Consider the following 14663-nt stretch of genomic DNA (forward strand, 5'->3'; position numbering starts at 1 on the left):
TGCAGGGCCCGGGGGCGCGCTGGGCAGCCCAGCCCCCGCCTGGTACCACCGCGACCTGAGCCGAGCTGCCGCCGAGGAGCTGCTGGCCCGGGCAGGCCGCGATGGCAGCTTCCTGGTCCGAGACAGCGAGAGCGTGGCGGGAGCTTTCGCGCTCTGCGTCCTGTGAGTGGGGCTGGGGTTCCTGGCGGGCGGGGGGGACGGCCCCAGGTTCCTTGCGTGTGCGGAGGGCCTGGGACACTTGGACGCTTGCGCTCTCCACAGTGGGGGTTTGGCTTTAAGCCGGGGCCGAGGAAGGATGCAAGGGGCACTTCCTTCCTGCTGTGTCTGGGGACACTTGCTGGGAATTGGAGGGCAGAGTATGTGGGGTCCTGCTAGCCAGGCTGGCTTTAATGGGGAAAAATTCAGGGAGGGGTCTCTGGCAGACCCCCTCAAGCATCCTCCAGGCCGAAGGCGTTGGGGAGGGGGGAGGATGTGTGGACGTGCGTTCCACGGTTGTGTGCAGTTCTGTTTATACGTGGATTGGGTGTTAGAGTGGTAGGCATAGAGAGAGTTGGTGCCAGAGACACTGGATGCCCAGCAGCTTCCTTAGGGGTCCTTTCCGTGGCCCCAGGACTGAAGTTGGGACCTCATTGGCCGTAGATGTCTGGGGCTGGTGGAGCAGAGTGGTGGTGAGAAAAAGAGATGTGAGGCTATATGGGGCCATGTCATTATTTCATGAATCAATGGGCATGTTCATGAGCCATGGCTCTGGGCCCTAGTACTGGGCATCCTGGCTGCCTTAGCCCTGAGCTATGGGTGCTGAATGTGGAGCCAGACTTGGCAGGTCTCTGAATGGATCTCATCCTGTGCCTGTACACATCAGCTGTGTGGGGCAGTGGTGCTGGGTGAGTTTAGTGGGTTTGGAGTCTTCTCCTTGAGCTGTCCCCTGTGCCCCGTGGCCTGATACTAGGTGGGCTCCTGTGGACCTTGTTAGGATCTGGTAATATTCCTCAGCCTTGTGAACCCTCCCCAACCCCCATCGTTCAGTCCCTTACCCCTCTGTTCTCCTCACTTCTTTGGGGGTACATTGGCATAGACCAGTGGTTCTTAATTGGGGTTTATTTTACCCCTCAGGGACACTTGGCGATGTTTGGAAACACATTTGGTTGTGACAAGTGGGATATAGTGCTACTGGCATCTAGTGGGTAAAAGCCAGTGATGCCACTAAACATCCTAAAATGCATAGGATAGTCCCTCACAACAAAGAATTATGGCGTCCAAAATGTTAGTAGTGTTGGTGCTGAGAAACCCTGGCCCTGAGCAGTGGACCTGAAGAGGAAGGGGTCCCCTAAATGTCAGCTTTTGCCCCAAGTCTGACACCCAGGAGGAGAGACTAACAAGGGACAGCTTCGGGAAATGAATATCCCAGAATGCTGCCCCCCAGTCCCCTCTGAGACATACCCCCTAATTAGCGAGGGGAGGGAGGCAGGTGCTGGGTCAGCTGTTGAGTGGGAGTGGGGACAGCTGGGCCTGTGTCTGGGGGAGGAACATTATTGTCCTACGAGGGGCGAGTCCTGACTCCATTGCCAGGGGAGGAGATGGGTGGAGTGAGGGTCTGTCTGTGTCAGGGACTTCCGCTTTGCCAGCTGACTCTGGCTCCTCCTTGCATCTCAGCAGCCTGGGGATGGGAGGAGGGGTCAGAATTGGGCTAGAAGCCTGGGGTTAGGTGATGAGAATACATCCTTGCTTACCTGTACTTGGGTAGCATTTCTGGACACACCTCTGCTCCAGCAGGCAGGGGCAATCTGACCAGCAGGCCAGGATATAGGCACTGGTCTCTGCCCTGGCTTTAAGTCCCAGCTGTGCCTTTTACTTGTTCTGTGATCTTAGGCAAATCACTTTTCCTATTTAAGCCTATTTCCTCTTCTGGAGAGTGGGGCTGATGCTAATATCTGTATCAAAATGTGAGAATTAAATGAGATCACATCTGTAGGGTGGTGAGTACCCAGCCTGTCAATGCAGGACTCAGTTCATGGGATGCTATTGTTATATATACAAACCCACAGTCCACAAACCAGTTCACAGATAACCTGCACAGAATGTTGCCCCATCAGCAGCCAGGAGAGGTCCCAAAGGGGGCTTACTTGAGGGTGGGGAATGGACTGTGGCCAATGTGCAGGGTCTCCTCAAAGAGGCATTTGGTCCTCTGGTACCAGTGCCCCACTCCTGCCCAGCAGTCACATGGGTCCGGGTAGCTCCCTTGAGCAAGCCTACCTGAGGTATGGCTGCAAGAGAGAGTCTTCCACCCCCAGGGAGTGTGGCCTGTGCTGCCCAGGCCTGGCTCAGCTGTCACCTGTTCAGCTGTTGCTGCCATCTGTCAGTACCCCTCTTGCCTCTCATCTGTCTGGGGCTCTTACAGGCCTGGTTCTCCCATACGGGACTCCTTGGGTCATCCCAATTTCCTGGCATCTGGGGAAGGGGGGCAGAAGTGGGGATGCCCTCATATTCCCTAGCAAAAATGGCCCCTGACATACCCAGCCCCAGCAGAGCCAGACACCAACGTAAACACAGACAGCAGGCTCACACGTGTGTTAGCACATCGCCTATGCATGCAAACAGACGGTACCGGGCTTCTGAGGACTCTTACTCTGGCGGGGGGCCAGAGCTCCTACCACAGCCCAGAGGGGCTGTTTAGACAGCTGTGGAGGCCACAAAAGAGCTGCCTGTTGCTTCCCGGGCCCTGTGGTGGGTGTGGAGCCTATGGAGGTCTGGGTGGGGGGCGGGGAGTAGGGGGTTGCTGGTCATTCCTGCTCTTGTTGGCAACACTAGCGGGCTAGAAGTGCACTGGCCTCAGCATTAACCCTATGTGGACTGAGCAAAGGATTTTAGGAAAATGAAGCTGAGCAGGCTGGGGACTGAGCCTGGTGGCAGGAGGAATGGGTTCCTGGGGGCTTAGACCCCAGCCTGGGGGCGACAGATTCTGACTGCTGCTTTGTTATCAGGTATCAGAAGCATGTGCACACATACAGAATTCTACCTGATGGAGAAGACTTCCTGGCCGTGCAGGTAGGAGCTTGGACCTTGACCCCTGACCATGATTCCAGCCTGTGGCTGGCTGATCTTTCTCCTATCCTTGCTTGCTCACAGACCTCGCAGGGCGTGCCTGTGCGCCGCTTCCAGACCCTGGGCGAGCTCATTGGCCTGTACGCCCAGCCCAACCAGGGCCTTGTGTGTGCCCTGCTGCTGCCTGTGGAGCGGGAGCGAGAGCCAGACCCACCAGACGACCGTGATGTCTCAGGTGCTGCCTGCTGTGCTGTGTGCATATGCCTTCTCTGCCCCTTCCCCGGACATCACCTACTTCTTCCTTACGTATCTTTTCTACCTGCCTCCCTAAAACTCCCTGCCCCTAACCATGATGCCAGACCCCACCTCCATGGAAGTCTCTGATAGCCATAGTGTCCCCCCATACTTCACTGAGCATGGAGAAGCCCAAATGGCTACCCCACTGACTTCTGTCCACAGATGGAGAGGATGAGAAGCCCCCACTGCCCCCGCGCTCTGGCTCCACCAGTATTTCTGCCCCCATGGGGCCCGGCAGTCCCCCAGCAGCCCCTGAGACTCCCACAACTCCAGCTGCTGAGAGGTAAGATCACAACCCCCTACTCCTCCCCCAGGGACCGTCATCCCATCTCAGCCCCACAGGTAGATGCCCTGATCCATGGTGCTATGATTGCTACCAGTACCGTCTCATCTAGGGATAGGGTGGCGGTGCTGGGACAGGGTCAGCAGGCTCTTCACCAACTTTTTAACCTCTCCCTGAAGTACTCCCAATGGGCTGAGTACTGTCTCACACGAGTACCTGAAGGGTAGCTATGGACTGGACCTGGAGGCTGTGCGAGGCGGAGCCAGCAACCTGCCCCATCTCACCCGCACCCTGGCCACCTCCTGCCGGAGGCTCCACAGGTACCTGGGGCACCTGACACCATGCATGCAGCCTCTCCTCTGACCTGTCCTCACCTGGCCTCTTGATGCACAAATGCCCTGACCTCTGATCTCTGGCCCTGAACAGGGAGCCAGCTGTTGCCTCCTGACTTGTCCTCACCTGAACCCTTGTATCCTCATGGGAGAGGCTGAAGCTGCACACTCAGCCCCCCTTCCCATACCTGAGTTGGGGTAGGGAGTTCTGACCTACTGTCTCTCCTAGTGAGGTGGACAAGGTCCTGTCGGGCCTGGAGATCCTGTCCAAGGTATTTGACCAGCAGAGCTCTCCCATGGTGACCCGCCTTTTGCAGCAACAGGTGGGATTGTGAGGAGACCTGTGGGGAATGGGTTCACATTCTGAGGCTGGGTGGGGGACCTTCTGCAAGGTGGGGACCCGCCTTATTCTTTCTCTGTGCAGAATCCACCACAGACAGGGGAGCAGGAACTAGAGAGCCTGGTGCTGAAGCTGTCCGTGTTAAAGGACTTCCTGTCAGGCATTCAGAAAAAGGTAGCCTTAACCCTGACCCTCTGACCTGACCTAGCAGTCCCTGAGTATATGCATTGGCCTAACTGATCTCAGCCCTGAATGTACAGTTTCGTATTGGCCCCAACATCATCTGTGTCCCTCCTGGCCCCAGCTTTCAGCATGTCCCCTGCCCTTGCCTGCCCTTCTCCACTCCAGGCTCTGAAGGCCCTGCAGGACATGAGCTCCACAGCCCCCCCGGCGCCGCTGCAGCCATCCATACGTAAGGCCAAGACCATCCCTGTGCAGGCCTTTGAGGTACGAGAGGGGGGTCAGGTGCAGCCTCATGGGGCAAAGAGCATTTGGAGATAAAGTGGGTATCACCTGCCCCAAGGTCTTTTCAGCAGCCGACATACCTCCTGACCTGCAGGTGAAGCTGGATGTGACCCTGGGTGACCTGACCAAGATTGGGAAGTCACAGAAGTTCACGCTGAGCGTGGATGTGGAGGGTGGGCGGCTGGTGCTGCTACGGAGACAGCGGGACTCACAGGAGGACTGGACGACCTTCACACATGACCGCAGTGAGCCAGGACCTGACCTGGGGTGGTGGGCAGGGTGGCCTCCAGGCCTTGGTGCACAGGCCAGTGACCATCCTCCATCCCCTAGTCCGCCAGCTCATTAAGTCCCAGCGTGTTCAGAACAAGCTGGGAGTCGTGTTTGAGAAGGAGAAGGATCGGACACAGCGCAAGGACTTCATCTTTGTCAGTGCCCGGGTGAGCAGCATGTTGAGCTAGGCCCTGGGGGCCACAGGGGTCCCTGCGGGATGGGGAGAGAACATGTGATGTAGGCCAGTCATCCCTCTTGGCAGGAGTGGGTCTGACAGGGTAGAGAGTATGTGTATTGAAAATGGGTGGCCTGAGGGTAGAGTCAAACGTTCATTCAGTGAACATTTATTGAGCACCTGTTGTATGCTTGAGTAGTGGGTATGCAGCGGACCCATAGGCATGACCTCATGGGACCTACCACCTACCAGGGGTCTCCCCTAACTGGTTGCTGTCCCCCCAGAAGCGGGAGGCCTTCTGCCAGCTGCTGCAGCTCATGAAGAACAAGCACTCGAAGCAAGATGAGCCCGACATGATCTCTGTCTTCATAGGCACCTGGAACATGGGTCAGGCCCAGGCTGGGGCTGGGATGGGAGAGAGGAATAGCTCCAGGTCAAGGGCCTGACCGCCCTCATCCCCTTCACCTCCAGGAAGTGTACCACCTCCGAAAAACGTGACATCATGGTTCACATCGAAGGGTCTAGGGAAAACCCTGGATGAAGTCACAGTGACCATACCCCATGACATCTATGTCTTTGGGACCCAGGAGAACTCAGTGGGTGACCGCGAGTGGCTGGACCTACTACGCGGGGGCCTCAAGGAGCTCACAGATCTGGATTACCGCCCGGTGAGGGGGGGTCATCTTGTCCAGTCCCCCACTCACACACCACCCCATACTATCCTGCTTCACCTCATGGGTGACCCTGGGGAGCACAACTTGACTGGCTTTCCCCTTGGTCCCTGGGCATATCGTTTAGAGATCTAACCAGAGTCCTTCATGCTATGGGAATGTGCTGTTTCTCTGGCCCCTCAGGAAAAAGGGGTGGCAGAAACCTTCCTATCCTATGACTGACAGAACAGTCTCTAGTGGAGGTGGAGGTGGGAGGGGAATGTGAACAGTGGCCCCAGCTGACCCCAAACCCTCTACCAGATTGCCATGCAGTCACTGTGGAACATCAAGGTGGCCGTGCTGGTCAAGCCAGAGCACGAGAACCGAATCAGCCATGTCAGTACATCCAGCGTGAAGACTGGCATCGCCAACACCCTGGGTGAGCAGGGTGGGCAGGGTCCCTCTGTCTACGCCTCCTGCTTCCTTTCCAGCTCACAGCTTCCTCCTTTTGGTTGGTCTCAGCTTTCTTATATAGAAAGCCCCCCACAACTCCTTTTTTTTTAAAGTTTATTTTGAGAGAGAATGAGTGAGCAGGGGAGGGGAGGGAGGGAACCCCAAGCAGGCTCTACACTGTCAGCACGGAGGCTGATGTGGGGCTCAAACTCATGAAACGTGAGATCATGACCTGAACTAAGATCAAGAGTCAGAGGCTCAACTGGCTGAGCCACCCATGTCCCTATAGGGAGCTCTTTGTAAAGCATATTTATACCCTAAATCTTTTCCAGCACCACTAGGAAGGCAGGGCCAGGATAATTACCTCCATTTCATAGATGATCAAACTCAAAACCCCAAAAACCGCTCAGGCGCAGAGTCGCTGAGTGACCTGTCCAAGGTCACACAACTAGTACGTGGAGGAGCCAGCAGAGTCTCTTGGTTTGTGGCCCAGTCCTCCCTCAGCATCGATTCCGCTCAGAATCTGCAGGTCTCTTCAGTGTCACCTTTGGGATCCCCTGTGATCTCCAGGGGCTTTGTCCACACACGCAGAGACTCAGGCCATCCAGATGGGCCGCTGTGACCTGTGTGGCACCTCCAGGGAGGAGGGGATGTGTTCAGGGGCCTGCCTGCCTCACAGCCTCTGGGGGGGTATTGGGAGAATCTTCCCACTGCTGCTTCACGTGCAGAGGGGAGAGTTGGGAGCCCTCCAGAGGTGACACATGTTGCCTTTTCTTGCTTGCCCTGACAGGAAACAAGGGGGCTGTGGGCGTCTCCTTCATGTTCAATGGCACCTCATTTGGCTTTGTGAATTGCCACCTTACCTCGGGAAATGAGAAAACTGCCCGGTGAGGGGGCACCTCCCCAATCTTTACCCTCATTCCCTGTTCACCTACGACCTATTCCCTCTCCCGTATCCCAGTCCATGACCCACCTACCTCCCTGTCCCCAGCGAGCCTCTTCTCCCTTGTCCAAACTCAAGACTGCTGTCTGTCCCTGACCTTGATCTTGTTCCCAGCTATTTCCTCTGTCCCCAGGCACCCTGATCCCTACCCCGTACCTGACCCCAGAGACATACCTTGCTGCCAGTCCTTGGCACGTGACCCTGGAGGCCTCCCCCTACCCTCACCGTAGGCGGAACCAGAACTACCTGGACATCCTGCGGCTGCTCTCACTGGGTGACCGACAGCTCAGTGCCTTTGACATCTCTCTGCGTTTCACTCACCTCTTCTGGTTTGGGGACCTCAACTACCGCCTGGACATGGATATCCAGGTGCAGACAGGGCCAGTGGTGACTGGTAGGGAGGCTGGGCTGGGGGCCAGTTGGGCTCCCACCTCTGGCTCTGGCTCACGAGGGAGTTTTCAGTCTTTGTGTCCTCACCACAGGAGATCCTGAACTACATCAGCAGGAAGGAGTTTGAGCCCCTGCTCAGGGTGGACCAGCTCAACTTGGAGCGGGAGAAGCACAAGGTTTTTCTTCGATTCAGTGAGTGTGGGCCTGGCTGGAGGTCTCTGAGGGATGGGGCCTTTATGATACGCCTGGGTTTGCAGGCCCTGATCCCCACTTGTTCCCTGCCTTTCCTAGGTGAGGAGGAGATCTCCTTCCCGCCCACCTACCGCTATGAGCGGGGTTCCCGGGACACATATGCCTGGCACAAGCAGAAGCCAACGGGGGTGAGTAAAGGGACTCAGGCAGGTTTGAGGTGGGGAGTGCTTGGGAGACTCCCCTGGGCTGCAGTGAATCAAGAGTACATGTCTGGTCAAGGGTCTGGGCAGTTAGTGTTCCAGCTTCTAAGGTCCCTCTGAGGTCTTAGGGGTGATCCTGAGCTCTAAGGACCCAAGAAAGGTGGTGGGCCCTGGGGCCTGGTGTGCGGGGAGTGTCAGGCCTCATCAGCTCTGCAGCTCTGGGGTGGGGCTCATGCTGAGCAACCTCAGCTATTGAACCTGATTGTGCTGCCATCCCCTGCCCCAGGTCCGGACCAATGTGCCTTCGTGGTGTGATCGGATTCTCTGGAAGTCCTACCCTGAGACCCACATCATCTGCAATTCCTATGGTCAGAGCCTCCTGCACAGGGTGATGGGCAGGCCTGTGTGGTCACCGTCCCGACTCTGCTCTAGCTTTGGGAAGTGGGAATGGAGAGTAAAGAGCTTGCCCCTGAGCTCTCATTCCTATCCCAGGTTGCACTGATGACATCGTCACCAGCGACCACTCCCCCGTGTTTGGGACATTTGAGGTTGGAGTTACCTCTCAGTTCATCTCTAAGAAAGGTGACTGTTCTGGATGTGCTTGTGGGTGGGTGGGCACAGGTGGCCTGGGGATGTGCATAGGTTTGAATATATGTGTGTACGCGTGTGTTTAGGTGTATATATGGACGTGCAGGAATGTTTCTGAATATGTGCTGTGTGAGGGTGTCTGTGTGCCTGGGGCATCATGGGAAGTACATGCCCATGAGTGTGTGTGTGTGAGTGTAAACATGTATGTGTGTCTGTATTTGCCTGGAACCACATGCGTGCCGCTGAGTGTGCCTGGTAGTGTGGGGGACTGTTGCAGGCCGTCCCTGCAGCCATTCTCATCCCCGAGCCCTTTCTTAGATGGTCTGTCATCCTTGGGTTGTCTGTTTGCCGTGGTCTATGGTCTGGGCTTTGAGGTCTCCCCATTGGTTGCTTTGGGATTGGGGAGGCCCCTCCTGGCCTTCCTTACTGGGCCCTCCCTTCCTGCTCTTCCAGGACCTCTGATTTCTTTCCAGGGCTCGGTTTCTGTCCTGTTTCTCCTGTTACCCTCTCAGCCCTCCTGACTGCCTTCTTCCCTTTACCCCTCAGGGCTCTCGAAGACTTCGGACCAGGCCTACATTGAGTTTGAGAGCATTGAGGCCATTGTGAAGACAGCCAGCCGCACCAAGTTCTTCATTGAATTCTATTCCACCTGCCTGGAGGGTCAGAGGCGGCCCAGGGTTGGGTGTGGCCTGAGAGGGATAGGGGGCCAGAGGTGCCCAGAGCAGTCAGCCCCCTGGATTAGGGGGAAGGGAAGCCGGGAGGTGGCACTCAGTTGGGTATTCCCCACCTTCACCCCAGAGTACAAGAAGAGCTTTGAGAATGATGCCCAGAGCAGTGACAACATCAACTTCCTCAAGGTGCAGTGGTCTTCACGCCAGTTGCCCACGGTGAGGCTTTTGGCAGGGCCTAGGCTTGTAGGTGAGGGCACGGGGAGAGGTGTAGTGGAGCATGTCCATGTATGTACGTGTGTGTGCATGCGTATGTGTGTATGTGCGTGTGTGCAGTGGGGGCTGGGCATGAGTGAGGATGAGAGCATTTGCTTTATTTGAGGGGTGTGGAACCAAGTTGCAGGTTCATTCATTCGTTCACAAACAATTTTTGAGTTTTTGCTAAATGTCAGGTCCTATGTTAGCCATTGAGGATACAGAGAATTAATTACAATGCTGTTAAATGTTACGCAGGGCCCATGTGGGGCTGTGTCTTCTGTGTTAAGGATTTGGGATCTTTCCTTAATAGATGAGTGGGAGTGAGTGTGGATGAGCCTAAGGGTAGGGGTGGGTCATGTCAGGGGCAGGAGGAGATGGTTGGGGCTTTGTTCCTCACTGGGTCTCTCTGCTCCTCAGCTCAAGCCAATCCTGGCTGACATTGAGTACCTGCAGGACCAGCACCTCCTGCTCACCGTCAAATCCATGGATGGCTACGAATCCTATGGTGAGGGATGAGGGGTGCCTAAGGACACAGAAAGCCAAACAGAGCCCTAGAAAGGTTTGGCAATCTGCTGGTCTGCCCTATCTGCCCTTCAGGGGAGTGTGTGGTGGCACTCAAGTCCATGATTGGCAGCACAGCCCAGCAGTTCCTGACCTTCCTGTCCCACCGCGGCGAGGAGACAGGCAACATCCGTGGCTCCATGAAGGTGCGGGTGCCCACAGAGCGCCTGGGCACCCGTGAGCGACTCTACGGTGGGGGCTCCACTGGGAGGGATACGGGACATGAGATGGGGTGGTGTGGGCAGATCTAGTAAGGGAGGACTGGGGTGTGGGGAGGGCATGTTAGAATCCCTGGAATATCTGGAAGTTCTGTAGCCCTGGCTGGGAGTGGGCCTGCCCTGAGAAGTAGCTAGAAAGAGGCTAGTAGGCCCAGTAGGTCCAGGGCCCCAGGTCCTCTCTGAGTCTCCTTTCTCTTCCTCTCTCAGAGTGGATCAGCATTGATAAGGACGAGGCAGGAGCAAAGAGCAAAGCCCCCTCTGTGTCTCGAGGCAGCCAGGATCCCAGGTGAGCTGGGGTTGTGCTGGGTGTCCCGTGAAGGGGTGCCCAGGGCTTTGGGTCAGCCTCTAACTCATCTCATCCCTGTACACCCCTGGCAGGTCAGGGAACCGCAAGCCAGCCCTCGCAGAGGCCTCTTGCCCACTGTCCAAGTTATTCGAAGAACCAGAGAAACCACCACCAACCGGGAGGCCCCCAGCGCCACCTCGAGCTGCTCCCCGGGAGGAGCCCTTGACCTCCAGGTGAGAGAAGGAACCTGTTATCCCCTGACTTTATCTATCACTAGGCTTGGCTCTCAGGGCCAGCCTAGGGATCATTTGCTGCTTGACTGTCCTGAGGCTCCATGGCTGGCGGTGCTGGGGCTCTATACCTGTGGCCACTCTGGCCAGCCAGGTCCCTCTTGGGTGTGGCTCTCTGAATCTAAGGGAGCACAGTCAGCCCTTCCTTCCCATTCTGCCTTAAAAAATAGAATTAGAAGTTGTCTTTGCAACAGTTCCCTCCATGTAAACAGATTAGGTTGAGCTTTCAAAGTTTGGCCTCAGCCTGTGATTTCCCTCTGTGCATACTATGGACCATGGGTCTACAAGATCCCTATTGGAAATGGGTTTGGGAAATGGTTCTTGCTAGATTCTTTTCTTAGATAGTCCCAGTGCACAGGAGTTCGCAAAAGCTCTGAGCATGTGGACAGGAAGGAAACCATTTTTCAACTCTGTTGAATATAGTTTCCCAAGCTTAATGGGCCAGGAAACTTCTTTTCCACCCAGTAACTATTAATACCTCAGGGAATTAGTGTTCTGTGGATCATACTTTGGGAAAGTGAGGCTTACTTTCTAAGTATATCCAATTGTCAATTGAACTTCAATAAAAGCAGCTAGGTATGGTTTGGTGCTTTTTCACTTATCTTCACCTGTTACCGGTCGCCTTGATTTTATCCTCAGGCTTGAGTAAAACTAACCTGAATCCCTGGGCAAGATTCCTCAGTAGATTGGCCTCAGATGCCTCCAGAGGCCTTCAAAATCTGGCTGGTCATTCCCATTAAAGGCCTTCATTGCCCTGACTTCTAGCACCTGTTTTCACTGATTTACACTCTGAGAATCTTAGCAAGTAAGGCAAGGAAGTTTAGGGATTATCTGTTCAACTGCCATGTCTACTCAATTTTAGAGATGAAGACACCACGAGCCAGAGAGGGAAAGTGATGTGCTCAAGGTCTCATGCAATTCTAGGACCAGGGACCCACATCTCCTGACTCCCAGTTCAGTTCTCCTTCAACTACACCCATTGCCTTTGCGATGGTCTCTGGGTCCTGACTTAATTATCCTGCTCCCAAATGCAGGTTGAAAGCAGAGGGGCCTCCAGAGCCGGAAGGGGTGGCGGCCCCCCCACCTAAGAACAGCTTCAATAACCCTGCCTACTACGTCCTTGAAGGGGTCCCACACCAGCTGCTGCCCCCGGAGCCGCCCTCACCTGCCAGGGCCCCTGTCCCACCTGCCACCAAGAACAAAGTGGCCATCACAGTGCCTGCTCCACAGCTTGGGCGCCACCGGCCTCCCCGTGTGGGAGAGGGGAGCTCATCAGATGAGGAGTCTGGGGGCACACTGCCCCCTCCAGACTTTCCACCCCCACCACTGCCAGACTCGGCCATCTTCCTGCCCCCTAGCCTGGACCCTTTGCCAGGGCCAGTGGTCCGGGGCCGCAGTGGGGGTGAGGCCCGTGGCCCACCACCTCCCAAGGCCCATCCAAGACCCCCACTGCCCCCAGGCCCCTCACCTACCAGCACTTTCCTGGGGGAGGTGGCCAGTGGGGACGATCGCTCCTGCTCGGTGCTGCAGATGGCCAAGACGCTGAGTGAGGTGGACTATGCTCCTGCTGGGCCTGGCCGGTCAGTGCTTCTGCCGGGCCCCCTGGAGCTGCAGCCACCTCGAGGACTGCCCTCGGACTATGGCCGGCCTCTCAGCTTCCCTCCACCTCGCATCAGAGAGAGCATCCAGGAGGACCTGGCAGAGGAGGTGTGTGGATGAGGGGTGGCCTTCTGTGTGTACCTGAGGTGCTGTCCTTTTACTTCACCATTCAGCACTCAGTAGTGTCCTCTTCTGCCCTGAGCTGGGGACTGGGGAGTTTGGGAGGGAGGGGGCACATGAATCAGCCCCAGTTCTGGCCTCTTTCCCTAGAGCACGTGGTAGAAAGTGGCTGTCTGCAGGTGCTTCTCTGTGGGTACCCTCAGTGCTCCCCCTGACGTCCCCTATTCCCTCAGGCTCCGTGCCCGCAGGGCGGGCGGGCCAGCGGGCTGGGCGAGGCGGGCATGGGCGCCTGGCTGCGGGCCATCGGTTTGGAGCGCTATGAGGAGGGCCTGGTGCACAATGGCTGGGACGACCTGGAGTTTCTCAGGTGGGGGCGGGGCTGGAGGCGGATGGGGTGGGTCCGACCCCTGGGGCGGAGCTATGGGCCCTCTGGACCGTTTCGCCGATCTCCCAGTCTATCTTACCCTTACAGCGACATCACCGAGGAGGACCTGGAGGAGGCGGGGGTGCAGGACCCGGCTCACAAGCGCCTCCTTCTGGACACCCTGCAGCTCAGCAAATGATAGCGGTGGCACTGCGAAGCCGCGAACTCAGCGCCCCTCCCCGCCCCTACTAAGGCCCAGCCTTAGCCCCAAAGTTGAAAATTATGAGGGGTGGGGCAGTACCTCTCTGCCTATTTATTGGGGATCTGCAGTCCCCACTGCCCAATCATGTTGGAATGCCCTAATTAGGACATCCTGCCCTTCACCTTTTACAGCAGGGTCAGTTGCTGTGAAAACCAAGGACTTTGGTTATTCTGGTGCTGACCTCCCTTTCTGGACCCCTACTCCCAGCCCCAGGGTGCCTGTAGGGTCCATTTGGGTACGTCTGAGCCCCCACTTTCACCGCGGTTTCTGCTGCCCTCCATGTGGCCTTGAACCACAGGGGGGTGCTCAGCTAGGACCCCTCCCAACCCCAACTCTGGGGGTGTCCGTCCGGAAATGAAGGAATAGCCCAACGACCGGGCTGGGGTTTATTTAAGCTTTTCTGCGTGGGTTTAGGGAGGGTGGGCATTTTAATATTATTGGGGCCAATTGGGGGTGGGGAGAAGAATCTGGGGCATAAAGTGCTAGTTTGCTTAGTTCTCACTGTCTCCTGTCTATACCACCGTGGGGTGCAGATGTGTGGCAGCAATGGGTTCCTCGCTGATTGCAAGGGAAACCGGGCTCTTGCAGGCAGCCTAGCCCCATCCTGGGTACTCAGACGGGTTGCCAGCGTGATGTCTTCAATAAATTAAGTTTTATTTGGATTGAGCAAAACTCACCTCAATAAATTACAAGTTTTTCAAAGGAAAAGAACAACAACAACAACAACAACAAAAAAAAAAAAATCAGGAAAGAGGTAACCCCTCTGTCCTGATGCCCTGGCAGCCAGCCCCTCTGCTCTGAACGAGCCTAACCTCTGCGCCAGACCGGCTGGGAATGGGAGGGAATAAATTGGCAGTGGGACCCTTCAGGCGGCTCATTATCCCAACGACGACCAGAACGGGTGGGGTCAGTGTGGGTTGGCCTGGGGGCTGGGGCAGCAGGCTAGTGGCTAAGTGGCCCAGCCAGCTGCAGAGCCAGGCTGTTACTGTACTTGAGGACCCTCATGTTCCAGCGCTGTTATTTGATCCCGGTTCCAAAGAAAACCAAGCTGGAAGTGGGGAGTGGAGGGGGTCGGTCCCAGTGAAAAGTACCCCGCTCTGCTGGGTAGGGCTGGTGAGGAGGAGGGTGGCCCTGACATGGTCTCCAAAGCTGGGGAGGGCACACCTACGGGTCGGACACGGTAGGGGTAGGGACGGATGGGCACTTCCAGGCGGGCGCCCGACAGGGGAGGGGCGTCTCTGGGGGGCAGGCCCGGAGCCTCCAGAGTCCGGCGGCTAGAAGAGATTGGTCTTCAGGGCCGGCCCAGGCTTCCGGTGGAAGGAGGACAGAACGCCGGAGAAGGGCCCCGGCCCGGGTTCCGCGGGCTGCCAGGCTTTAAGCAGCTCCGCCGCCCCTGCGCCCGGGCCGCCGCCCCCGC

At 56.7% G+C, this 14663-nt stretch overlaps 2 protein-coding genes across 2 annotated transcripts in view; one reads left to right on the forward strand and one right to left on the reverse strand.

Annotated features, from left to right (window-relative positions):
* Position 1: 1 nt before the first annotated feature.
* INPPL1 (inositol polyphosphate phosphatase like 1) lies at positions 2-13918 on the forward strand (the record flags this gene model as incomplete). Its single annotated transcript, XM_029915629.1, has 28 exons — positions 2-162; positions 2982-3045; positions 3127-3277; positions 3502-3622; positions 3802-3942; positions 4184-4277; positions 4379-4468; positions 4643-4741; positions 4854-5004; positions 5090-5196; positions 5489-5591; positions 5676-5872; positions 6176-6293; positions 7098-7194; positions 7481-7619; positions 7733-7832; positions 7932-8020; positions 8319-8400; positions 8525-8614; positions 9167-9280; positions 9419-9507; positions 9964-10051; positions 10144-10299; positions 10533-10611; positions 10704-10844; positions 11936-12608; positions 12854-12987; positions 13093-13918. Coding segments are annotated over 28 exons (3759 nt in total), but the record flags the coding sequence as incomplete, so codon positions are not given.
* PHOX2A (paired like homeobox 2A) overlaps positions 13884-14663 on the reverse strand; it is a 4737-nt gene continuing 3957 nt past the window's right edge. Inside the window, exon 4 of the mRNA XM_029915726.1 lies at positions 13884-14663. This exon is cut by the window's right edge and continues 65 nt beyond it. Coding sequence (XP_029771586.1) covers positions 14521-14663 — 143 coding nt within the window. The 3' untranslated portion in view covers positions 13884-14520.

This window comes from Suricata suricatta, chromosome 11, assembly GCF_006229205.1.
Source record: "Suricata suricatta isolate VVHF042 chromosome 11, meerkat_22Aug2017_6uvM2_HiC, whole genome shotgun sequence".
In the NCBI taxonomy this organism is placed as follows: Eukaryota; Metazoa; Chordata; class Mammalia; order Carnivora; family Herpestidae; genus Suricata; species Suricata suricatta.